We start from the raw sequence: 26334 nt of genomic DNA, 5'->3' as shown, positions 1-26334 counted from the left end.
GCCCCAAAGGGAAAATATTTCAAGTGATTTTTACAGCTTAAGCAGAAAACCTGGCTGAGTTCAATCCATAACACTGCTACCAAGATAGGCTTTCACTATTTTTCCCTTTTCTGAGGAAAAAAAAGAGCCCTAGCCCCAAAGGCCTTTATTCACACCACTGCTCCATTGGAGTCAGGGTACCATGGGATGAGGGCAGGGCAGACCTGAAGACAATCAGCCCCTTACACAAGGGAAATACTTGACAGAAATGGGAGGTACAAATTGTTAGCAGTATGGGACCATCCATGGGTGTCTAAACCCTGCTTTTCATTTCAGCTGGGACAGGAGCTGTCTTTTTGGTGGGAAGTCAAGATCTGGATAGTTGGCTCACCCTCCATTTCTTTCCTAGCAGGGATTTTCATATTCCTGGGTAGTGGTTTACATCACTTGACATATATACCTGTTTTCTTCAGTGATCCTGAGTCAATTTTTCTGAAGTTGGGATTTTGGAGATACCTGATTTAGGGTTACACATTGCAGCTGGCAACATAGGGAAACATAACCAGAAGCAGTGGAATGCAAACACAGAGAGAGGTAAAAAACATATATACACATGTATAAGCATGACTAGAACCATTAAGATAGAAAAAGACCTCTAAGATCATTGAGTCCTGCTGTTGACCCAGCTCTAAACCATGTCCTCAAACAGCACATCCATGCACATTTTAAACACTTCCAGGGGTAGTAATTCCACCCTGGATAGCCTATTCCAATGTCTGTGAAGAAATGTTTCCTAATATCCTATCTAAACCTTTCCTGGCCCAACTTGGGGCCATTTCCTCTCATCCTTTTATTTGCTAACTGGGAGATGAGACCAACCCCCACCTCACTACAAGCTCTTTTTAGGTAGTTATTAAGAGCAAGAAGGTCTCCTCTCAGTCTCCTTTTCTCTTGGCTAAACAAGCCCAGCTCCCTCAGCCTCTCTTCATCAGACATGTGATCAAATAGTTTGTATATTACATTTTATATATTTGTGTATGTGTATATACATAGAGAGACTATTCATATACATACATATGTTTAAGTGATCCAGTTTAAAGACAGGGTTTATTCACTCCATATAACCCAAGAGAATCCATACAATTCTCCTTTGTCTACTTCTTTGCCTCTATGCTGTTAACAATGTCTTGGAAATCTCAAAAATTAAAGAAACTATGAGAAATGAGAAAGTGTGAAGAGAGCCAGAATCTTGAGAGGTCATCTAATTTATCACTGCACAAAGACAAGATGGATGCAATTTATCCCCAAACAGAGGCCTATCCTTTGATCAGGAACTTGCATAACCTCCTTGGATAGCCCAGTGTTTCACTTTTCTTACAACTAAAAATCTTTCTCTGACTTTTTGCTGAGATTGAATAAAATTAATAAAAGACAAGGGAAAAGAAAAAAGAACAAGGGTCAACTTCCTTCCTCACATCTACTTATCTGATAGCTGAAGACTTGTATTTTATCATCTCAACTCTTTTTTCCCTGGCAGACCCTCTCAGCCGTTTCAATATTTCCTGACTTTTCTTCCAGAATTGTGATCTCTTTTGTCAATCTCCTACATCCTCCTGGAAAATGTAGCCCACACCTTCTTGGAAGCGCTGCACCCAAAACAACACAGCCTTTCAGGTCAGGATTTGCCAACACCAATTAAATAGAAAGAACTCCTTACTTTTTCCAGTATTACTCTGGTTTACCCATCTCATTAGAATATTTACCTCTTCACGCCAGTATGAAAGTGTAAATACCTTCAGCCCGTGGGTCACAGCTGCACCTCTGCAGTTCTGCAGCCCAGGCAGTCACCACCCAGACAACACCAGTGCACTTGCTTCTCTTGCCTAAACATGAGATGTCACATTTACCTCGATGACTTGCACTGGGTTTTTCCAAACCACTTTTCCAACTGTTAAATACCACAGCTGCAGCTTTGACACAATCCAGGGTAACTCGCAGCACCACTCTGCTTTCTGACATTTAGCAATACAGTCCTTATGCCTATTTATGTATTCAGGAATCAAAATAGCTGTGCTGCACCCAGCACCTTTCTAAACTTACCCCTCCAGTATAATGGTTACTACAAAATCCCCTGATAACAGTTTGGTGTAGACCACGTTTCCCTGGCTTACACATAAAAATATGGTGCAGTACAATGCCATAAAACTCACTAAACCTAAGCCATAACACCCGAAATATTGAATATTTATTGAAAATAAATATTGAAATATTTATTTCAATATGGTCTCCTCACATGTTGCAGAAGGAAATGAGACTGGTTTGATGAATTCCAGTTCCTGAACACAGACTAGCTTTTAGTCATCTTGATGCACACATCTCATTATTTTAATGCAAGGAGGGTTACTGCATTCCCCTGACTACCCCTGAAGCTTTAAAAATATGGCCCTCTGAGGGATTCAATGGGGTCATGCTGAATGTTTTGACAGAGGTTTTCAAAATCCCCGAATATCTTGTTTATTTACCTCCTAACACTAAGTCAAGCCTAAAGAGGTTATTATTTTTTTATTTGGCAATTTTTCAGGGGTCCAGTGTGCTGTATCTCTGCATTCTGTTAGTGTTTTTGACTTTACTAGGAAGGCAAAATCTAGGTTTTCTCCTGAACAGCTCACAGAGTGAATTTGGACTTGCAAGTGTCTGTAGGACCGGCCAGACAACTGGGGAGTGTCGGGCATTGCCCTTCCACTCTCCTTATGGAAGACCGGACAGAAGTCTAATGGTAAAGAAAACTTTCCAGGAAGAAGGAGTATAAGGATAGGAACAAGTCAACCACCAGGCTACAGAGCAATGCTCACTCATGCCTTTTGTTTTGTGTTGCCCTTTTTTTTTTTTTTTTTTTTTTTTTTTTTTTTTGTCTTTTGGTTGATTGGTTCGTTGGTTGGTTTTTTTCCTTCCATGGCAGATTCCCGAATTCCTTCTGAAAACAGCTCCAGTGACAGTGGACAGGCCTCCCTACTTAAACTACACCTCTTACTTAAGCAGCGCTGTTTTGGATTGCTAGAGTAAAAGGAATTAATAATTCATGTCTCTTTCATATCCTGCATTAGAGCCTCAACCCAGGTGCTATTTCAAAAGTCTGAGAGGCAACAATGTGGGTGAAGATATAGGAAGCACCATGTATATTTTAAAGAGAATGAGTCATCCTCTGTAAAGGATCTTGTAATATTTATTTCACAAAAACTCAGGCAATAGCCAGAAAAGCAATCTAGCTGGCCTCATTGCCAAAGTTAACTACCTATTAGCTGCTTTAGTTTTAGCACATCTTCTGTCCTATTATCTCTGTTATTCTTTTTATTCATGTTTCGATCCCTGCCTTCATCTTTTTCCTGAACACTCCAGAATTTTCTAGATCCATTTTAAGGGACATGTCCAGCATTAACAAACACAAAAAGCAAAGGTTTGCTGCGTACTGGTTTTGCCAGAAAATGCCAAAATCAGTACCTACTTCAGCATTTCTATTATTTTGTTACTCACCTTTACATGTAATTCAGAGACTTGCTCTCCAATCAAGCTGTGACTGTCTTACACTTCTCTTTGGCCCTCCTGCAATCTCACCTGGCAGCACTTTACACTTCCCTGAGCCCAGCTGGGAGGCAGCTGTGACTGCAACACGCTCAGTTGTCCTAATTCCTTCCAGAGCAAAGCCCACCATTGATGAGGCTGAAGTCTGTACTCTAGTTCCACACGTGTATTCTTGAAAGTGGTGACCCACTGAACAGCCTGAGTGATTTTTTTTTTCCATGCTGGGCTCCCCAGCATCCTGATGCCACTTTCTAAAAAACAGTGATAAACCTCAGAGAGCTATCTATATTCCTTGGTCGCTATTTTGGCAGATACTTCATTTTTATTGTTTTAATAATTTCTTCTTTTTTTCTCATTGACACAAAGAGAGGACAGGAAGAAAAGGAAAGTAAAATACACCTGCTTCCTCATCCTCCTGTAGGTAGGTACCCTAAACTGGATTGGCTGAAACCTGAATGAGAAGTCATATTACCATTTATCCCTAGTAAAGAAATTTATTATTTCCTGTGCAGGTGCCTTGTGAGCAACACATGGTAAGGGTTTGGTCTTTTCTTGACAAAGCAAGTCTGTATTGAAACATCAAAATCCATGAGGTCAAACCTTGCAGGAAAAATATAATTTCTTGACACAGACTTCTTTGAAATCTGACATAAAATTTTCCATCAGAACCTGAAAGAAAATGGCACTCCTTCCCTCAGTTTACCAGTTTCTGTATCAATTCTTGTTGGAGAAGTTTGGTTTTAGGAAGCAGATGTCTCCTACTAAGAAGTTCAAACTACTTCCCCCAGAAGGGCTGAGTTTCTTCTGCTGCAGCTCTTCTACTTTGCGTGAAAAGGTGAATAATTAGCTCCACATGCCAAGAATCAGACTGATTACAGATTTGATTTATTTAAACTCTCCAGATTAAACACAAATGTACTAATCAGCTGACAACAGAATCCTTCTCATAAATCCTGGTCCAAATAATATTTAACTCTATAAAACTGCTCAAAGAACAGAATCAAATTCAACCACAATTAACTCATATAACCTGACTGTATAAACATATCTGTGGGAGGGTCTCCAATCTCATTCTGGCTTCCTGAATTAGGCTTTCAACACCCATATTTTCTCTCACATCCACCTAAGTACCAAAGTATCAAATACTAGGAACAAAGAACAGAAATCCAGGCTTATCATTCAAATCTACTGACCCCAAAACTACCTGGATGGGTTTTTTTCAGAACTGGTGAATAAACCTTAGACCATTCTGCTCGTGAGGCTACAAGCCCTGCAGAACCTGGGACACATCAAAAAATCTGGGCAACCTATGCACAAAATTGAGAAAATGCTTTGAATAAAGTAGCACACTGCTTATTGTTTTTCCAGGTTGCATTACTTAATGCTCATAAATCTTCTGTAAGATATGGGAGGGTATTTCCTGAAATAAAACTTTTCTGTATGTACAACAGATCATGGTGAGGATGTTACACTTTTGTCTGTATCCACAAGGCAGGTCTCTGGTTATTCCCAGAGGACCTCTGAGGTGCTCATGATGCCTATCAGTCAATCCTTGGAGGACAGCACTCTCTGCCCTTGGAGGTATCCAAAAGCCATCTGGACTGAGTCCTAGATAACCTGCTGTAGACATCCCTGCTTGTGCAGGATGGTGGGACAAGATGCCTGCTACTCAGGGAAGAAGCAGATCAGTCTCATCAGTGACTCTGAGAAGCGCTCAGATTTGCCTTCCCAAACCAAAATATGGGTACCAGATGGCTCCTAGCAGCATGCGTGTTACCACATCCCCTGTGGGATGCATTGGCATGGGCCTTGGGCTGGGGAAGGGCTGTGAGGCTGGGGGGCAGCTGAGCACAGAGGAGGGCAGTCTGCACACTGCACAAACTCTGGAACCAAAGGCCACTCCTGCCAATTTTTTACCTACATGCCTGTGTTTTCCTGCTCCTTGGCTGCTGGCTCAAAGATGGCCCAGTCCATCTGCACTGGCTGGTTGTGCAGGGGATGATCTGCCACAGCTTTAAACATCGACTAATGGAGAGAGAGGCTGGAAGGCAGCAGTGGCAGGCAGGACAGAGCTTCCTGACAAGGCTATTGCCATTGTGAGCCAAATTAGAATCTCATATTCATCATAAACCCAGAAAAAATCAATTGGTCAGTGAAATGACTACACTGACTACAGATCTGGATGGCTGATGCCCCAGTGGTGATGAAGAAGACTGCAGAAGCATGGATAATGCACTGCTCATTTTTAGTACAATAAGTGCTCCTGCCTTTGGTAGACTACACCATTAATCATCATGGAAACAAGCCTGAGCAGGGAGGTCCTTCACAAAGCACAGCATCTGCAAGTGAGGCAGGATTTACCCATCACTTAAAGCACTGCTGAGCCTGGATGATGCCCTCATTCATTCTTGTACTCTGTGAGCAAGGCCACAACACCCTGTGCATGCAGAAAACACAAGCAGCGCTGGAAATGAGTATGTGCCTGCACCTCAGTTTTGGGCTCCATGTTTCTGAAGTTTGTGGCAAGTATGATGTTAAAAAATTGATAAAGTCCTGTGTAAGTTTCCTCAGAGTTGCTGCCCTAGCATGACCCTAATTCCTTTGAAACAGGCTGATATTGCAGTTGTGTGATGGGTTTGCTCATGTAATTACACCTCAGCATTCATTCCAGCTCTTCTAGTGCCTTAATTTGAACAAAATGGAGTAATTTGGCACTTTGCTTTGGAGACAGTGGGAGGTGAAAAATTCACTGCTTTCTGTGAACCTCTTGAAAAAATGTAGAACCAGCATTTCGCTTTCATTTCTTAGTTTGAACATTTCCAAACCTTCTGGTGGTGAATAAGTCTCAAATACCATATTGTGGAAATACTAAAACTTTCCAATCACAGCAGTATAGGAGAAGGAATTTTTTTCAATTAAAACTACTAAAATATCCTAACAAATAGACTTATGTATATTCTCCCTCCTTCAGGAGATCATGTAATTTAAGATCCCCAGCTGTATGTAGAGGTTATAGAAAATGAACTTGTGTGCTACTAAACAGTTAAAACTGTTTTCTTCTGTTGAATACTGTGAAGGAGGATCACAATTTCCCCTCAGTGTGTCCAGCTGGTACAGCTAGTTTCTAAGTATGTATCCAAATTATAAATATATTAAACAGCAATTTATGGTCCAGCCCTATAATTTCACAGGATATTATGAGATCAGTAACTTCAACAGATATCAAAGGCACAAGGCAGATATAATCCTATTTTTCTCTTAACTGGAAATTGTCTTAAATATCCAACAGTGTCTGAACACAGTATTCTCAGGATTCTGTTAAACTGTGTTTAGTTGTGGACCAAAAAGGGACTTCTCTCAAGTCTTCTCTCAATGGCTTCAATATTCATGCTCCTGCCCTTACAGTACATGGCTCTTCAAGCCCAAAGCAGAGCAGGCAAATTCTAAGTCTGATCACAAGATTTTTCCTCAATGTTAAAAATTTATTTGTATGATGATTACTGCCTCCACTGATGTTTTAAGGGTAACACATCAAAAAGCCTTATAGGACTATCACAGCCCATCAAGAATATCAGTAATATCTCTTTTCTCTCATGGGAACATTACACTACCTGAACTCATTCATTGTCTCATTCAATAGGGAATAAGTGATTTTAGTAGGGACTAACGGAACAGCAATTAGAAAAAAATCCAGTTTTAGGGACTTTTTAGTAATTTACTTATGATAGACAGTATGGTTTGATTTTCAGGTCTAAGCATTAATGAAGTACATAGCCCCTTCTCATTCATCATATCTATCCCTCCCTTTAACTTCTCTAGTTTCAGAAGGAAAGTACAGCAACTAGCTCATAGTTTGTGGGTTTTTTTCATTGTTAACCATCCTGTTATGTAAAGTTGGCGCCAGCAAGAACTTCTCTTGACAACTTTTTCTTCTAATTGTGTCCCCTCTCTCCTTGAATGTCATCCCACATACAAGAAAAATGGCAATTAATACAACAGTGGAAAATAACAACACTGTCTCTTCAGATGGTTCAGTAGTTTACCACCAGTAATTGGCTCTTCACTGCAGGACAATATCATAATTTTAATTGCGAGTTTTCAACCACGGCATATAATGTGGCACTTCATAGATACATTAATGAATGTTTGCTGCTCCTTTATGAATTCCTGTATATCTGAATTATCAGCCTCACAAATAACTGACACTTTCAGCATGCACTCTACTCAACAAAATAATTCTTTTTTCACTGAATGAAAGATCTGCCTTTTACATGAAACTACTCACACCATAAGTTTTACAAAAAACCTTCAAAACACAGGAAGGAAAAAAAAAAACCCAACAAAATTATTTCAACTCAAGTGAATGACCTAAAATTTTTTCTAATAGCAGGTTTCATCACTGTATTATGCAAAATGACTCCCCTTTAAATATTTATAATTGGGCCCACATTTCAAGGCTAAAGTCCTCATATAATAAACTACTACACTTTCAAAGAGTGTGCAGTTAAGTAACCAGAACATTTATAATGTACATTCACAGTGTACAATAGTTTTATGCTAAGGTAACCAGCTGGAACAAATGGGAGCTATTGCAGTATAAAACTCTAGAAAAGCTGTGATTAATCAGGTATAGGTCCCTGTGGCATGTAACTATATTATTTGCATAAATAGAGGCATGGGTATTCAAAATCATGGCCCAAGAAAAGAGGTGAGACCACTGAAGGAAGAAAGTTGCAATTTAGCCCCCAAAAGATCTTTCCCCCTAAACAGAGCTATTGCTGATCAAGAGAAGACTACATGCTTCTGTGGCTGCTGCAATGCCTTTCTGTTTGTAACACCGTAATGTCAAGATTAGACACAAGCATTTTGATGTAAAGAAAGTGAAGAGAAAGAAATAGGGAGGAAAAAGAAGAAGGAAGAGGAGAAAATTAAGAAATTTAGCAACAGAAAAGCAAATTTGCACTGCAATTCCACCAACCCACAGAATTTTCATAAGCACTTCTTTTTTTTTGCAATGTTATTCACTTACCAACATCAGGATCAGTTGCTTGGACTCTTGTTAACAAAGCTTTAGTGGCTGTGTTCTCATAGACACAAGCAGTGTAGTGGTCAGATGAAAAGACTGGTGGATTATCATTAACATCTTCTAAAATAAGATGGATTTCTGACTGGCAAAACCTGCCACCACCATCAGTGGCTCGGGCAACCAAGTTGTATGCAGGGATTTTCTCTCGGTCAAGAGGGGCCAAAGATTTCAGCTCACCTGAAATTATTTAAAAGCAGCAGCTATCATTATTATTGCAGCAACATCACTAATTCTAGACAGCCTGAGTGTCTCAAAACCATGTGTTTTATGGGAATAGGAAAGAGAAAACAAAACCAACATTGCTTATTCCAACAAACAGATTAAAAACTCACAGCAGTGTCACATCCCCTTCCTCTTTACCCAAAAAAGTGAGGTGCCAATATGAGTGCAGGGATGACAAGCCATTCATGGTGGCTTTAACAGCAGCCTACAGTCTTACCCATATGAACACCACCAAGTTTTTCCAAGTCTGTCTTTCTGTCACTCTCAAGATTTATAGACTCCTTAACACAGAAACATTTTCTTTTTAGCAGTACCTGCTGTAATATGACAAAGGGTAATAGTTTTAAATTAAAAGAGGGTAGATTTAGACTAGATATAAGGGAAAACATTTCATATGATTAGGGTGGTAAAACAGTGGCACTGGCACAGCCCTAGAAACCTTAACTGGATGGGTCTCTGATCAACATGATCTATTTGGAAATGAATCTCCATATGGAAAGGGGTCTGGCCTAGATGACCTTCAAAGTTCTCTTCCAGCCCAAAATATCCTGTGGCTCTACGATAAATCTCTGATCTAACTTGAAATCTGCAGGGAAACAAAAGGATGGATATCCACTGTTCTGGTTATAACATCCAATCTGGCCAACAAAGCTGTCCCTCCTTCTCCCTCCTGCCACCACCATTCAAATGGTCACCCACATCTGCCAGAACTGGAACAACTGGCTGATAGCCACATGTAACCTAACTCTCATTAAGGAAACCAGTACCCAGATGTAGAGGGGTCAAGGCTACTCAGAAACATTTGCTTGTCTTCTTACCGTTTTCTGGATCTAAGAAAAATTTATTGTTTCCTGAACCATAAAGAGAATAGCGAATTTCACCATTGGACCCGATGTCAGCATCTTTAGCACTGATTTTGAGAATTACTTTGTTTGGTGGAATGTCTTCAGGAAACAATGCTGTGTAGGCAACCTAGAGTCAAAAACAGACATGTAAGTTATGCTGTAGAAGTATTTTACAGTCTTTGAACAACCTTTTGTTAAAAACTATTTGTAGCACATCTTTCTATACAGGAAGCAATTTTCCTTTACACAACACATTCCTAGAAATTCAAATCACTGTTAAGCTTTGAGGTGTCACAGAAACAATGCCAAATTATGTCTGTGAATAGGGCTCATCTTAGGTGCTTAATGTAATACCATTTCGTATCTTCTGTTTATTCCATTGACACCTATGAAATGAAAATCTTGATGAGTGTGCTAACAGAAACAATTGTTTTTATCACCTCATCCAGCAGTTTTGAGGGAAATACAGATTGTGATTCCCCAGAGTGGTAGAGTGGTTCTTGCAATGAGACTAATCCAACAGTGAGTGATAATGTAATAATGGGAATTATATGAGTATGTGCACGCACGCATACACACATACATATATATATATATATGTATTTATAAATTTTCTGTGAGTAGTACCATTAAGGAACTCTGGGTTTTATCATGTTTTTTCTTTCACACAGACTTTTCTCTTGCACTAACATCAGTTCCCTGGATTGCCTTTCCACAGAATACAAGACAGCTAGCACTCCGAAAGCTGTGGTCAGGCCACAATACATGCATTCCCAACAACAGGACAGCAAGCTACATTCTTCTTTTCCACTAGATGTCTGGTATCTGGAAAGTTGAGGAAAGCTAGAGTTAACTAGACTGATGACATTTCCACATGGGTTGGGAAGGGCGAGCTCATTCTTTCTGCAGGGGAGGAGTAGCTGCCCAATGCCACCTCACAAGGCATCATGTGTTGTAAAGCCAACTAAGGCCACTGTGTACAAGACTCCTTTGAAAGTTTTATGCGACCATTATCCTTCAGTCTTGGCTTCACAGGAATGCTTTATCCTGCTTCTCTTCCAGACCACTGGAGATTCTCCAACTAAGTCCATAAGGATGAAAATCAGCATTGCCTATGAATACTTTGAATACTTGCAAACAGCAGGAGACACCTGTAGGGAAAGCATTGCTCTCAACACAGCAGCCATTTGCTATGGGTGTTAACTCACCTGCTCACAAACTGGATTATTATCATTAACATCAGTGACAGTCACTTCCACAGCAGCTTGGGTCACAAAGAGGCCATCTGTGGCAGTGATGTTCAGATAATAAATGTCTTGCTCTTCCCGATCCAGAGGCCTTTTAACATAAACTTTCCACTCGTTCTGAACCAGTCCCAGAGCGAACTTCCCTTTGGGATTCCCTCCTGCAGTAAGACAAGCAACACACAATGAGCTGTGGTGTCTCTTCTGAGCTCCCACCTGGTTTCAACACAGAGACACATCACTAAGCAGCCATATTTCTTTCAAAGCTTTTGGTGCTCCCAAACTTGCAGACTCAGGAAATCTGTAATGAAATCACACTCCCTGTGTTTATTGCCCCCTGAATGCCCTGCATGAAAGTGAACCGATAACTTTCAGTGAAAAAAAAAATCCATTTAGCAGAGCTGAAGATGATCTCTCGTTCAGTTCTCCGTAAGGGTAATCAAATTCAAACTGTGAACAATCAATAGTCCTCTCGGGCTGGTACAATTGTCTTTCCACTTAGTCTCAGGAGAGGATGTAATACACCGTAGCTCTTGTTACCAAGACAATTTCATTACCTGTTGATTATGCAATCAAGGACTGGAAGTGGGTTCTATTAAGGAATCCTCTAATGGAAGCTTTATCATACAGCTGTGCCATTCTGGTGCTTATTAAAATTCTAGTTTTTAAAAAAGTTTACATGACACAGGAAGACACATTAGTATTAAACAGTCCTAACAAGAGGTCATTTGAGGAACAGTTGGAAGATAAGCAGTACAAATAGATCAAATGTGTCCGAGAGTGAAAGCTGGTGAGAGGTGTGCAGGAGATAAAGCATAAGAGTTTTTTTACCATGCCATAGCACTGACACTGAACCTGGCAATGTTGCTCTTCCACACCATTAAATTGCCTGGTGACAAAAAGAGGTTGGGAGAGGGAAAGTTTTGGTCCACATCATCCTCAGGGGAAGGGAAGGTTCCGGGAAGGTTCCGGGAAGGTTCCGGGAAGGGAAGGGAAGGACATATCACATACAGAAGTGTGCAATAATTAAGGCGGGCACAATCGTTAATGTTTCTAACAGTTATTCAGTTATTTACTCTTTTATCTGAAATGGTAGTCTCCTGCCTGATCCATGAAGAAATCATCTTCCATCATCTTTCTGTGTGTCTGATCCAAACCTCCAGTCAGACCACACAGTAAAATCTTTTAAACCAATGTTATGACTTTACTTTGCTAGTCAGCTAAGCCCCACACAGCTGCTTGCTCATTTCCTCCCCAGTGGGAATGGGAGGAGAATCTGAAGGCCAAATGTAAGAAAATTCATGGGTTGAGACAAAGACAGTTTAATAGGTAAAGCAAAAGCTCTATAAAAGCACATCTTTTTTGCTTTTGCAAAAACATAAGCAAAATAAAAAAAGAATTCATGGCAGGTGTTCAGCAGTCTCCAGAAAAGCAGGGCTTTGTCACCCTGACAGTTACTTGGGAAGATAAATGCCATTAGCTCTGAACATCTCCCCCCTTGCTCTTTCTTCCGTCAGCTTCTAATATGCTGAGCATGCTGCCATACAGAGTGGAATATCCCTGTGGTCAGTTGGGTCAGCTGGCCCAGATGTGTCTCCTCCCAGCTCCCACCCTCCTCACTGGTGGGTTGCCTGAGGACTACAAAAGGCCTTGACTCTGTGTAAGTTCTGCTCAGCAGTAACTAAAACATCCCTGTGACATCACAAATCCAAATCACAGCTCCACAGCAGATTCTTCATAGAAAATTAATTCTACCCTAGCCAAAGCCAGTAAAGCCAACTACCCAGTCTTCTGTGCCCAGCTTGGTCTGTAAAAATGTATCTGCACATTTAATAATTAGGAGAGAGCACTACACTCATAGCAAACTCATGTGCTACAGAAACTGAGTGAGGAAATATTAAAAAGCTTCACGATGCTCCACTAGCTGAACTATAATTGCAGTCAACCTGCTACTAGCTCTCTGCTCACCACATTAAGCTTTCTCCCATGGTCTCCATGTAGGAATTCAGTCTTAGAACTACTTTCCATGTTGCTCATGTTTAAAAGTGCTATAAAACTATAAAGGGAATGCTTATTCTTTCTTGAAACATGTTCAAGAATGTCAAACATGCTAGTGTGCATTTGCTTACAAATTAATCAGGGTTCTGACATGTGTCATGGGATATGTACAAGCTGAATGGAAAGATCAGGTTCTTAAACCTTCCCCTCTAGTACTTCCACTGAGTGATTGCATAAGTGAGTATTTATAAAAATCCAAGGCTGAATTTATTTGTGTTGACTCTGTTATCAGGCAATTAGTGTCTCTGATATGTTGCTTCTGCTGTCACAATTCTGACAGTTCTCAATAACCTTTTTGTCAAAATAACTACACAAGGAGGTCTGAACTTGAAGTTGAGCTTGAAACCAATCAAAAAAGTCAAATGTCCATTCCATACCTCTTTTCCACATCAAAAAGCAGGAAAGAGGTCACAGGCTGTAATTTATGCTTTCTTCATTAGCTACCAATGACAAGATAGACTGGTTTCCATTTAATATGAAAACTAAGTCAGTTGAGTCAGGCTGAGCAAATCTTTCTTGTTAACAGTCACCATTTGTGCTAGCTGTGACTGCGCCAAAAAAAGCAAGTTGTAATGAATAGGATTTCCAGAAAATTAGTCAGATAGGCATTATAATTATAAAAGGCTTTTGAATCATACAGAGCTCTAAACTGATGTATCAAATACAGATATTTTCTGTTGATAGAAAACCACCCTTTTTGATCACAAAACTAAGCAGTTTTCCCATTGATTTCTGTGATAGTCTGGAATAATCACCATTGTTTAATCTGTTGTGTCATATAAACACACATTTCTCCCAAAGAGGGCTACACAGAGTGTTGATGTATAGTACTGGCCAGATCTGAATACAATCCAAGGAAATGAGAATCTGTCCACTGACTTGAGCCTGAATGTGACTTCAAAGAAGGCAGACCCCTGCTGATTGACATTAAATTCCTTCTGTTCAATTCAACACCAGCATAAAAAAAAGCTTAACACTCCTTTATAAAAGGCTGTAATCTTGTCATAGTGAGTTTCATGTTGTTAACCATTAATAAAAGTAGTCTTAAATATTCTTATTTTGCTTCATGATATTAATCAGGGCTTTTCTGCATATTAGTCCTTTTGTAAAAGGAAATTATTAACTGTCCTGACCAACCAGGAAGCAATATACTCAAGGTATGGGCATCCCATTGCTAAGAAAAGAGGAAAGGTAAAATCTAATTAAAATCAGCTGGTGGCTTTTATGGTTAGCAGAAACACTACCTTGGAGCAATTTTAAAATCACTGTTGCTTTGTTTCTAATGGAATGGCTTTTAAACCACACCTAGGACTTTGGGGAATATGTATAAAAAATGGTCCTTGGGATCTTTTTCCCCCCTTTTTACTCCACTAAAAAAGAATCAATCTGAATGACCAAGAAACCTGTGCAACAAACAGGAATACTGGTTTATCTGCGTGTCTTTTTTAGGAGCTTTTTTTTTTTTTGCTTCTCAGGACTGGCTCTATACTTCACTAATGGAAGGCAAAAGTGGACTATAAAGTGTAAGAGATATAATGAGATATAAAACTAAAACACCACCAAGAAAATATTCCTAAAAATGGAAAGGCAAAAAAATCCACACTGTGGCCCAGGAAACCATTTCCTAGCACTTATACATATGTCTTGATGCAGATCTCGTTCTGCAGTGATTAATTAACTTTTTCTCTAATATATGCAAGCAGATTCAGTTTCCTAGGGGCATTCTAATTAATTAGTTTTTCACTCTGAATAATGTAGCTTTTCTAAACGGAAGCCTCCTGACTACATGTATTAATGGATTCTTTAAAATCTTTTGGCAGTTTTCTTATGTTCTACTTTGAATGTCACAACAGCGAAGTGCTAGCTACAAAAAACACTCCAGTAACTTTTTAGAAAGGCTTTGAGGCTAAAAGAATCAGCAGTATCTTTTATCTTTTGTTACTTGAAGTTTAAATAATGCTCTCCCTCCCTCCCTAGTCAGCAAATACTACAAAGCCAAATCAAGCTCAAGTTGAAGTAAAGAAAGAAAACAGCCAGATACAAATGAAATGCAGAGACACAGTGATCCAAAATAAACAAATCCTGACACACATCATTACTAAAGCACACACAGAGGCCATTATAGCAACTAAAAGGGAATGGAAAACTAGAAGCCAACAGTATCAGTTTTCACTGCAATGTCCCCATCTGGGAGGGGGAACTGAATATTTACTAACTTATTTATTTAGCTTCTGTCTTGCATTTACGCATTTATTTAAGTACTTTCAATTCCCAGTTAGAACTCTAGGCATTTGCATTACACAAAATCAATACATTTATCCTCCACTCCCAGTTTAAAGATGTTGCATGTTTACTCAGCTTCTGAAATGATAAATTCAATCCTCCCAGCTTTACTACCATAAAATTGTTAAAACTGTTCTTCATCTGGCAACACAAGGCCATCCCAAACACTGAAACACCCATTTCTCCAGAATTCCAGTATCTCAAATATATGATAAAAACTAACAAAAGCCACACCTTTGCTCATACTGGGCAATCAACCCAGCAAATGACCTACCAACACACTTCTTTCTTCCAAAACACACTGCCCATCTTCCTTGTATGCAGCTGAACCAAGCTTAAAGACTGTTGGCTCCCTAGCTTTATGTGCCTGAGGAAGCTTAATTAACATCACTGAGGAACACAAAACACTTTACTGTACCTATGTCTTGGCAACTGACATTTTTCTGGTGGCTTTTCATGGTTTGCCACTCTTAAATCTCAGTAATATCTGGCTGGGTGTAGATTGGCTAGACATCAGAAGAACCCTGGTTTTAGGCAAACTGCCCCGAATTATATAGGCAATGACCTCAAATGAGCCTTCAAAAGAAAACTACTTTGCTTCCTAAGTGCATTTGTGTCGTCTGCAATTCCTATTGATTTTCTATTAAGATTTATGTATAGTGCTTTTGCTTTGTGAACATCTCCAGCTGCTACTGAACCAAGAGTAAGTGCAAAATATTTTTCCCTCACCATCAAATGCAAGCGAAGGTGGACTTGATAATGGCAACTACTTGCCAGTAACCATGAAAAACAATCACGAACTGAAGGAATCCAAGCAGAATATTTATTTATCCACACAAATATATCTACCCCTTTTCAAGACTGACCAAAAGACAGCACTAGGCATTTGTACTTCTAAAAGGGCACAAAGGACTCTTCAGTGATCATACCTGCCCCAGAATATTTATTTCTCTTATCTTCTAAGTAATTTCTTCTATCTATCTTCTATGTGCTACTTTTCTCCAGATGCATTTCACAAAGATGTTTTTGGTGGATACACATGACAGTCTCATAGTTTGTCCTCTTCTTCCTTTTTGTCAATGTATCATTTTTACTTAGAGTTTACTGTATTCACAGAAGTTTCTATGCCTCCAGAAAGCCACAGCTTTTGAATAATCATCTAGCAAATCTGATTACATGAAATACACAAGTGCATTTCCTGAGATCAACTTGAGGTAAAGTGTGAATAGACTATTTTGTGAGTGAAACTATATTTTAACATGTTTTGGCATTTTAATCAAAAGAACCTAATTCTTCCTTGTGTATTTCCCAAGCTCAAATGATATATTCAAAGGAAGTGGAATTTCTGAGCCCATTCTGTGCTTTAGTAATTGTACAGTAAGAAAGCTCTGGGCTTTGACATCTAATGTTTTCAGAAGCTAACAGAACAGCAAAAAATCTGTCATATTTTGAACTGTGGCAGAAACTAAGGTACAGAATGATCTATAATTTATGAGTCATATCTGACAGTTGTTATTCAAAAGCCCAGGCTTTGCTAAATTAACAGCACTGGTATGTGAAGAAAAAACACTACCTAACTAAAGGCACAATGCATTGTAAGAGATGACTGCCAGACTTCACAACAAAGCCAATGATCACAGCACACTAACATATCTTTGTTACAAACATAAGGGTTTTCATTTCCCATCACACTTCTACACTGGGATCCCCAAACTCTTTCAAATATCCCAAAATCCCTAGTAAGAGGCACTACTGATGTATTTTTACATATGTGGGAACTGGGCCTCCAGCAGCTAATGCACCTTGCCCAGAGCCTCTAAATCCTGACATTTACACACAGGACTACTTTTGCCCCTACTTCAAATATCATACAGCACATTACACTAGTAACACATAGTCTTTGCAAATCTTTAAAGTGAATCCAAAATTCCAGGTTACAATTAATCAATGAATTTCTGGTTGCTTTGAACATGATGCCACTTGTGATGTATAACACAGGCAGTCTGTGGCTAACTGCAGTGTCACACCTCTCTCTACACACTATCCCACAGCCATTTTCATTTTGATAGCTAACAAAGGGGTAGGAGCTTTACCCTCCACAGCAAAATACACAAAATATTCTCCCATAAGTTAAGTAATTTTTGCACACAGCCTGCTTCCTATATTCAGTCTTATATATGTTGAATCCCATCCAGTGTGAAAAATGTGGATTTTTCCAATAATTTGGTTATTACTAGGTAGTTAATAATAGCTCTTGAACTGCTAAGGTTGGGGGAATGAAAAAGTTGTTCCCTAACAAAAGGTATTGGACAATGCAAGATGGAAGAAGAAAAATAACTGTAGCACCCATCACTCACAACATACTCACACAAAAGCTAGGCTGAATCTAGGCGAAAAGAATGATAATAAATACACAATAGGAAAGAGCAACGTTACCATGCTCTGAAAAATGTGTTAGTAATGTAATCAAAATTTCCTTATGCTGTATATAACAATGCATGGCAGCTAACCAGTGCTTCTAAGTATATTACTATTTCCCTGGCCAGAAATCTGTGCTGATAATAAATGGCATCCCTCATTCCATAATGTAAAATTCATTCATGCCCCCCCCCGCCTTTCCAAAAAGTGGTATTTCAAAACGGCTCTGGCATCCACTTTCCTATCTCAAAAAGAAAAATGTTATTTCAAAAGAAATTTAAATGCTTGGAAGTTAAAAGATTTTTTTCTGTAAGAAGAAAATTTTCTTTTTCTCTTGTTTGAAACATTAATTCATGATGGTTTTCAAGCTGACATATCAATTATGATGGGTTGATGGCTACACTACATTGCACTGCAGCAAATCAGGAAGCATTCATCTTGGAAAATTGAGAGAGCAACACAGACACAGACACACACACATTCCTCTCGCTCTTTTCAGCTTTGCTGATAATTCTGTCCAAAAAAAAAAAAAAAAGGAATGTAATTGACTCATTCAGAGTGATAATTTAGCTCAAACCCTGCTAAACGTTCACCTAAAACCGGACACATGCACAGTTCTTCAGTGAGCTGGTTATGGGAAGAAAGCATGCAAGCTGTTCCTCACCTGTAATATGGTAGCTAACCTGCCGATTGACATCAGATGTGTCTTCATCCCAGGTGCTAAGAACAGCCACAACTTCTCCTGGAGGGTCACTCTCCTTCACCGACCCTCTGTACACCTCGTGCTCAAAGACAGGCGCATTATCGTTTATATCTGTCACAGTAACTGAGACCAAGGTGGTTGAAGACAAGGACAAAGCTTCCCCCAGATCTGAGGCCACCACTGCAAAGGTGAAAGCAGAATCCTTTTCGTGGTCCAGATCCTTCAGTGTACTGATCCAGCCACTGTTGCTATCAATGGTGAATGCTTCCGTGATCTTCTGCAGCTCCGATTCCACCGCAAGCGTGTACGTGACCTGCCCGTTCGCACTCGAGTCTGCATCAACCGCTTTGACTTGCATAAGTTTTGTTCCTATAGGCATGCCTTCCATTATTACAGCATCGTAGCTAGCTGCCTCAAACACAGGCTTGTTGTCATTTACATCCAACACCTTCACCTCCACATCCACAGTCAGCACAATGTCTACTTTGTCTAACTGAATTGTGGCTGCAACTTTGAAGTGAAAGGCGGAATTTATTTCGTGGTCAAGCCTCTTATCCAATTTTATGAGCCCCGTGTCCTTCTCTATGATGAAAACCCCGTCTTTGTTGTTTGCAGATAGCTCACCATTAACTGTGCTATACAAAGCACCCTGATTGGGCAAAACATGCAGAATGTCAATAGTACTCCCTATGAGGGTGTCTTCTGCCACGGTGAAAGAATACTGGGGTTGAGAAAAAGAAGGCAAAATGGTTTCTGGTGGTAAAACATGGATGTAGACAGGAATGAGGGAATGCTTTACAGGAATGCCACCATCGACTGCTTTGACAAAGAATGACAGAACAGTGTTTTTCAGTTGGTTAAAGCTACCCTTGGTGACCATCCATCCATTATCTGGATCAATTTCAAGCAAATCAGCTACTGAAACAGAGGCTTCACTATACAGAGAATAGGTAATTCTGGAATTTGCTCCATCATCTGGATCTACTGCTTGCACTTGAGTCACCAAGTAACCTTTCCCAACATCTGCTTTGACACTTGCTCTGTACTCGACTGTCATAAATTTGGGAGCATTGTCATTCTCATCCACTACTATCACTCTCACAGTGCAAAACGTAGTCCTGCCACCTCCATCAAGGGCTCTCAAGAATATATCGATATCACTTTCCAGTGGGTTCTCACGGTCTAACCTCTCAGTTGTCAGAATCTGCCCATTTGCATCAATCAAAAATCGGTCCTTGGCGAAGTCATTTATTATGGAGTAGCTGATCTGGCCATATACACCTGAATCCCCATCTGTTGCCTTCACGTGGATTACCTTCGTTCCAGGAGCAGCGTTTTCTCTAACCTCTGCAACATAAATGCTCTGTGAAAACACAGGGCTGTAGAGGTTGGCCCCAAGGATCTGAATGTGCACCTGAGCCGTGCTGGTGAACAGCCCGTCTGACACAGAGACGTTCAGGCTGTACATGGGCTCCATCCTCTGCTTGCGATGGTTGGAAAGAGTGATGACACCGCTCTTGCTGTCCATAATGAAACTGGTCCGATCATTTCCTGATAGGATGCTGTACTCCAGTCTGTCAAAATCAGAGCTGTCGGCATCAGAAGCTTGGACACAAGTCACAAAATGACCCCGAGGCGCCAGTTCGCTCACGTATGATTCATATATTAACTGGTTGAAAACTGGAGGGTTGTCATTCATATCTGTTATTGAGATACTAACGAGAACCTCACTGCTCAGAGGTGGGAACCCATTATCAGTTGCTCTGACTTTCAAGCTGCACTGCTGTATGAGTTCATGATCCAGCATTCGGGCTGTCAAAATAAGGCCACTGCTGCTGTCTATATGGAAATAGTCAGTGCTGTTAAAGGTGTCCTGGACTATCTGATACTGTACAATCTTGTTATTGTCAGAGTCAGCATCAGTAGCAACAACCTGCAGCACAGGGGTCCCAATCAAAGAAGCTTCGGACAGAGTAGCATTGTAAGCTGACTGATCAAAAATGGGAGGATTATCATTAACATCATTAACAATCAAGTCCACGGTTACCTCGGCGCGAGCGCCAGTGAGAGCATCGCTGGCTCTCACCATCAGCTTGAAAAGAGAATTTATTTCATAGTCCAGTGGGCTGATGACACTCAGAACTCCGGTATCAAAGTCGATATTAAACTGGTTGTAGGGATCTCCATCAACAATGATATAAATGATACCCTGGCCTTCGGGACTAGTTGCATTTATGCTTAAAATTGGCATGTGCATTTCTACATCTTCATTCACGGAAGCTGTATAGAAGGGCTTGTCAAACACAGGCATTGCTTTGTTAACAATAGTAATGGGGAGCTCTACCGACGCAGACAATGATGGGCTACCACCATCTTTGGCAAGAATGACAACCAAGTACTCTATATTAGACAAATCAGAATTGAAGGCTTCTTTTAAAGTGACGCTGCCAGATACTCTATCAATTTCAAAATGTCCATAGTCTTCCTTCAGCAGGTACGACACCTCGCCATTGTCTCCCTTGTCTTTATCAATAGCTGTCACTCGATATATCAGGGTACCAGGCTCAGCATCGACCTGCACAGCTGCGTAGTATGGAAGCCCTACAAACACAGGGGCGTTGTCATTTATGTCCTCAATGTAAACTCTCACCACGACTCGAGCAACACGGAGGTGATCTAGCTCACGGCTTGCTTCCACCACCAACTCATACAGCTCCTGTTCCTCTCGGTCAAAGGGGATGCCAGTGGTCTGAATGACTCCTGAGGTTGATTTGATTTTAAATTTGTTTCCTGGGTTTAATATGCTGTATTTCAAAGGCTCGTTGAGGCGGTTGCCAACAGCATTCACCACAGCGATCTTTGTGATATTGGTGCTGTTTTCTGAGATAGAAGTGGAATAAAAATTTTGTGTGAAATGGAGTCCACTATCCATAGCTTCCTTTACCATTATTGTCACCATAGCAGTGCTATAAAATTTCCCATCAGATACTTTTACTATTAGCATATAATGGTCTTTGGAGAGACTATTGTTTTTAATGGTGAGTACCCCTGTGCTTGAGTCAATTAAAAAATGGTCCATATTGCCTTCAATTATACTAAATGTTAGTTCTGGAGGAATCTCTGAATCTGGGTCTGAAGCTTTGACTTTGAGAACCTCAACACCAATGTACGTGGGCAGGAGCAAGACTGTCTCAAACACGGCCTGGCTGAAGACTGGTGGGTTGTCATTGACATCAGTTACCTCAATGGTCACTTCAACTGGGCTCTCTGCTGTAAGCTGGGGATTCCCACTGTCCCTAACATGAACATGGAAGTGGAAGTGGGCTATCGTTTCATGATCTAAATTTGCAATTGTTCTGATTGCACCTGTGCTGGAATCTACTGTGAAATACTTTTTTGCAGTTGATTCCACAATCTGGTAGACAAGCAAAGCGTTCTGGTTGCTGTCAGCATCGGTGGCGCGTATCACCAGGGGACTGTTATTTGCACTGCGGACCACGCTGTTCACAGGAGCCGCTTCGCTTATGCTGCCCGAGTACTGAGAGAAGAGAAAAACTGGTGGGTTGTCATTTTCATCAACAATCTGAATGTTCACAGTGGCATTTGATGCCATGCCTGCCATATTTGTTGCCTGTACGATGAGCTGATATGAGGAAGCACGTTCATAATCAAGGGCCTTTTGACTGGTGATCACTCCAGAATATGGGTTTATGGTGAAGACTCCATCAGCATTGCCATCTTTAACCTCATAAACTAACGTGGACTGACTGATTGCAGAGAGAGAAATGACAGAAGTTCCAATATCCACATTTTCATTGATCTCTGCTTGGTATTCTTTTAGAGTGAACTTAGGGTGGGAGTTATCTGCCATTGTCACAGATATCCGCACAATTGCTGTTGCAGACAGCGCTGGAGAACCTTGATCAGTCACTTTGACTGACAAAACAAACTGTCCCATTGTGGTTAAGTCTGGCTCCTTGAGTAACGTAATGATGCCTAAAACTGGTTCAATCTTGAATGTGTTTCCCGTGTTTCCTAAAACAAAAATATTGAATCAGATTAGAAATGAAATATGACTCACTTTGTGATAACTTAAACCAGGAGCAACAAGCTGCATTTTTAAAGGTTGTTACTCAAAACAAACAAAAAAAAAAAAAACAGTGTAACAGTACTCTGAAGGCCCTTCCAACCTTTCTTTCTGCTAATTAGAGAGCTCAGTAGATGGTATAGGTATTCAAGGCATCAGAAACTCAGCTGTTGCTATCTCTATATCTTGATTCTCTGTACCAGCATCAGAGCAAGAACTGCATGCACATTCCTCCTACTGAAGTAAGAAAAAGCATCCCTAAATTACAGAAATTAGTCAAATACATGTACACCTAAGGCAAAGAAATGAGATCAGAGGCTAACAAGCCAATTACATGACTAATGGATAACAACTCAGGCTCCTAATTGAATGGGATATTAAGAAACCATACAGGAGATTACAGTAGTTCAAGACTCAAAGAACTGAATATAAAAAGGTTAAAGTGGCATTTAGAAAAAATAAAACAGAGCAAATAGCATAGAAAAGAGATTCAAGCGTCTTGTGGCACAAAGTTTTATCATATGATCTCTGAGGAGGATGAATCCAGATGAATGAGATTTAGCAGAAAATGTCATGAAATGCCTGTTACAACATGAAAGCACAGATATCACTGACTGCATAAAGGTGAAAACAGTAAGTTTGGATCAGAGAACTTTTTGGGGGCCTTTATTTCTTTCTGGTCTTTTTGCCAATCTCTTCTTCAGCAAGACAGATTCAAAATTTCTGTATGTATTCCTACCCTGTAATTAGAGATCACCTTTAACTGGCAATCCTTATTTTGCTGTTTTAATGAGTGCTTGCTTGAAGTAAGGATGCTGCAAATACACATGGCATATATAAGCATACAGACTCTTTTCCTGATTTTTATTCTAAATACAAACAGCATATACTGAGCTAACAGCAATTTCAATCACTACACCATGTTCCCTCTATTGTAATTCCCATCTTCAAATCTAGAACTGTTTCCAATCCACAGTCAAGCATCCACTCAAGGCTGGGAGAGAAATATATCTCAGGTGACACACAAGAGAGGTTTTTTAAAGTGATTGTTACGGGTGCTGCACACAGAGCAATAAAGGTGTAAGGTGTAGCTGGAATGCCTAAATACATGGAATCCCAAATGAAGTGAGGTAATGTGAACTATTTTTAAGATATGATTCACTATCTGTAGTAAATTCAGGAGGCTAATTTAAGTTACATACTACTCTATGTAGTTCAATACTGGTAGTGGCTTTCTATTTATATCCTTCCTTTCAGATCAGTAAAGTTTACTAGCTAAACCAAAAATTGTGCTATTCACACAGGAGGTGAGATTCTTCCAGAACTACAAATTCTCATAAAAATAATGGCATCTGTCACATTTACAGACACTACAAATGCTGCTGCTGATATTTTGTCAGTGCTTACTAATACAAATAATTCTGAGCCACTGACTGCCTCCTGCAAGGCAAGAGCTGGTTCTTCTCCTTTAGGAATTTCTTATGAAATTACACAAAAACTACTTTCTTTACCAATTGCTCTCTTCAGAGCAATGTAAGATGTGGTGAGTAATCCCCCTGAATCAAAGGGCTGTGTACAATCTGAATTCTGCAGTTAAAATCAATATCCTCAACTGCACATTTTATCTATCATATTCAGCAGCAGAATACTGAATTTTGAGGCACCTGAGATTTGGACATCTGTGAAACTGGAGGAGTGTGAGGCTTACAGTAAATGGAAGTTTGAGGTCTGACATTGCAGAGAGAGCTCATGATGAAATAAAAACAGGCTGTAATGACAAAGAGAGTCTCTAGAAATCATCTAATAGCTAAAGCATCTTTTCTAATAATAATATTTTCCTGCCTCCATCATGTAAGATTCTATTACCAGTGTAATTGGAACAATAGTCCTTAAATGTCAGGATGCTCTTTACATTGTGGTGGCACCTCTAGATGATTGGGAATCCATAATAGTAACAAGGTGTCAAGAAAAAGCTGGGAATAGTCTTGAAAAACATTGCCCCAGGAACTCGATCTAGTATGCTCAGAATTTGTTCCATAAGGACAATGTTTTCCTCTCTGGGCACGTGTATGATTGCCCCAAATTTAAGTTAAAGACCAGTGAGAAATAACTGCTAAGAACAAACAAAGTACATAAAGGAAATATTTGCTTTGGAGTGCTAACATCTTCCTCATTCTAAGTTCAACACTTTCAGCAGCAAAAGACTTCACCTTCTGGTTTGCTGAAGGTAATCTCCTTCCACAGAGCATACAAGATAATGACAGAAAAATTGTTCCTTGGGTCTTCTCTAGACTTCAGGTTATATCATCTTAATTTAAGGTGTGAGCTTGAATTATATGAAGCTAAATCAGTATGAGATGGTGTAGATATTCTTATGTCATTATTTATTTGTCATTTAGCCTATTCCTAATTGATATGAGCTATCCTAGCTGGTAGCAAGTCTTTATAATAATATAGGGATAAATAATGATCCAGTAGGATCAGAGCCTAATGCTGGTAAAGCTTGTGATCTGCCTAATATGGGTATACTCTGAAGTACCTATGACTTCTTTTTATGGAAATATAAGTTTCAAGTTTTGCTGTTATTACAGTGGAAATATTCATATTATGAATAAAACCCCCAAAGTAGAAATGTAACATTACAAAATTATAAGGTTACAAATTTCTAATTCTTTCTCTCTTTTTCCAGGCATCCCCCTCTTATATATCCATCAATGGTTTATCTCAAAGATAATTCTTCAGATTCATATGACCCAGAGAAAGTTACATTCACTTGCACATGAGTCAGAGATAATGCAAATGTTTTACTACTGTGCTGTTGCACCAGCAGAAGAATGCTTTTGCTGGTATAGATTATGCGCTGAATGTAAATATACAGCCTTTAACTGCAAAAGCAATTTTCATCTGGTATCATCGTGCCCTCTCTTAGTTTCAAAGAGACCTTGTGCCATTAAAATGCTATGGCAGAAGTTTTATCACAGCCCTGTTCTTAGTCTCTGTGCTCCTCTGGTCTAAACACTGGCAAAGATACCAGGACATACCAGCTGTTGTGGCTTTTTTTGTATGGAGGATCCACTGTACACTAGTCTGAAACCAGAACCCTGAAAACAAGTTACTGGCTGCAGTTTTGAATAACTATCTTCTGTGATGGCTTTGACCCAACGACTTAGAGGTAACAGGCTCTGCAGCCATCTGGTGGTAATGAACCAGCCACAGAATAACAGAAAGGCTAGACTAGAAAGGGACCACTGGAGAGCAACTGGTCCAACCTTCCTGCTAAAGCAAGTTCACCTACAGCAGGTTGCAAGATCCTGTGGGGCTCTGAACATCTCCAGAGAAGGAGACTCCATAACCTCCCTTGGGAAACCTGCTCCAGAATGAGTTTGTTTTGACAGGTTTTGCGTATAGTAGCTTCAAAATCAAATTTAAAAAAACCCAACAAAACAACAACAAGGTGTCTCCTTTGCCCATCTGTACAGGAGAAAGTAGAAGAAAGAAGCTGAATTGGGTGTCAAGACAGATGACCATCACATCACTGTTCTATCTCTGGCATGATCCATGATACTTCATTTTTGGTCTAACCTGCTTCAATAGTATAGATAAGCTCTGCATTTTCTCCTTTGTCTTTGTCCAGAGCTGTGACCTGCAGCACTGCTGATCCAACTGCGGCTGATTCAAACACCGAGGCTTCATACAATGGGCTGGTGAAGTAGGGACTGTGGTCATTGGAGTCTTCCACATTTATGATTACTCTGGCCAGGTTTCTTCTATAAGGGAATTCTTGATCTCGGACCTAGAGAACACATAATTTAACACACAATTTGACAGTC

The 26334-nt window shown here is 39.9% G+C and overlaps 1 protein-coding gene across 2 annotated transcripts in view; it reads right to left on the bottom strand.

Annotated features, from left to right (window-relative positions):
* The window catches only part of FAT3 (FAT atypical cadherin 3), a 312693-nt gene that overhangs the window by 59215 nt on the left and 227144 nt on the right, over nucleotides 1–26334 (bottom strand). For both annotated transcript variants that reach the window (XM_059838535.1, XM_059838536.1), the window contains exons 8-12: nucleotides 26087–26297; nucleotides 18379–22452; nucleotides 10920–11116; nucleotides 9685–9838; nucleotides 8588–8821 (exon numbers count right to left, since the gene is read on the bottom strand). In XM_059838535.1, coding sequence (XP_059694518.1) covers nucleotides 8588–8821; nucleotides 9685–9838; nucleotides 10920–11116; nucleotides 18379–22452; nucleotides 26087–26297 — 4870 coding nt within the window. The remainder of the gene's footprint in view (nucleotides 1–8587; nucleotides 8822–9684; nucleotides 9839–10919; nucleotides 11117–18378; nucleotides 22453–26086; nucleotides 26298–26334) is intronic.

This window comes from Haemorhous mexicanus, chromosome 2 (assembly GCF_027477595.1).
Source record: "Haemorhous mexicanus isolate bHaeMex1 chromosome 2, bHaeMex1.pri, whole genome shotgun sequence".
Lineage (NCBI taxonomy): Eukaryota > Metazoa > Chordata > Aves > Passeriformes > Fringillidae > Haemorhous > Haemorhous mexicanus.
This window is presented reverse-complemented; position numbering and strand designations above follow the sequence as displayed.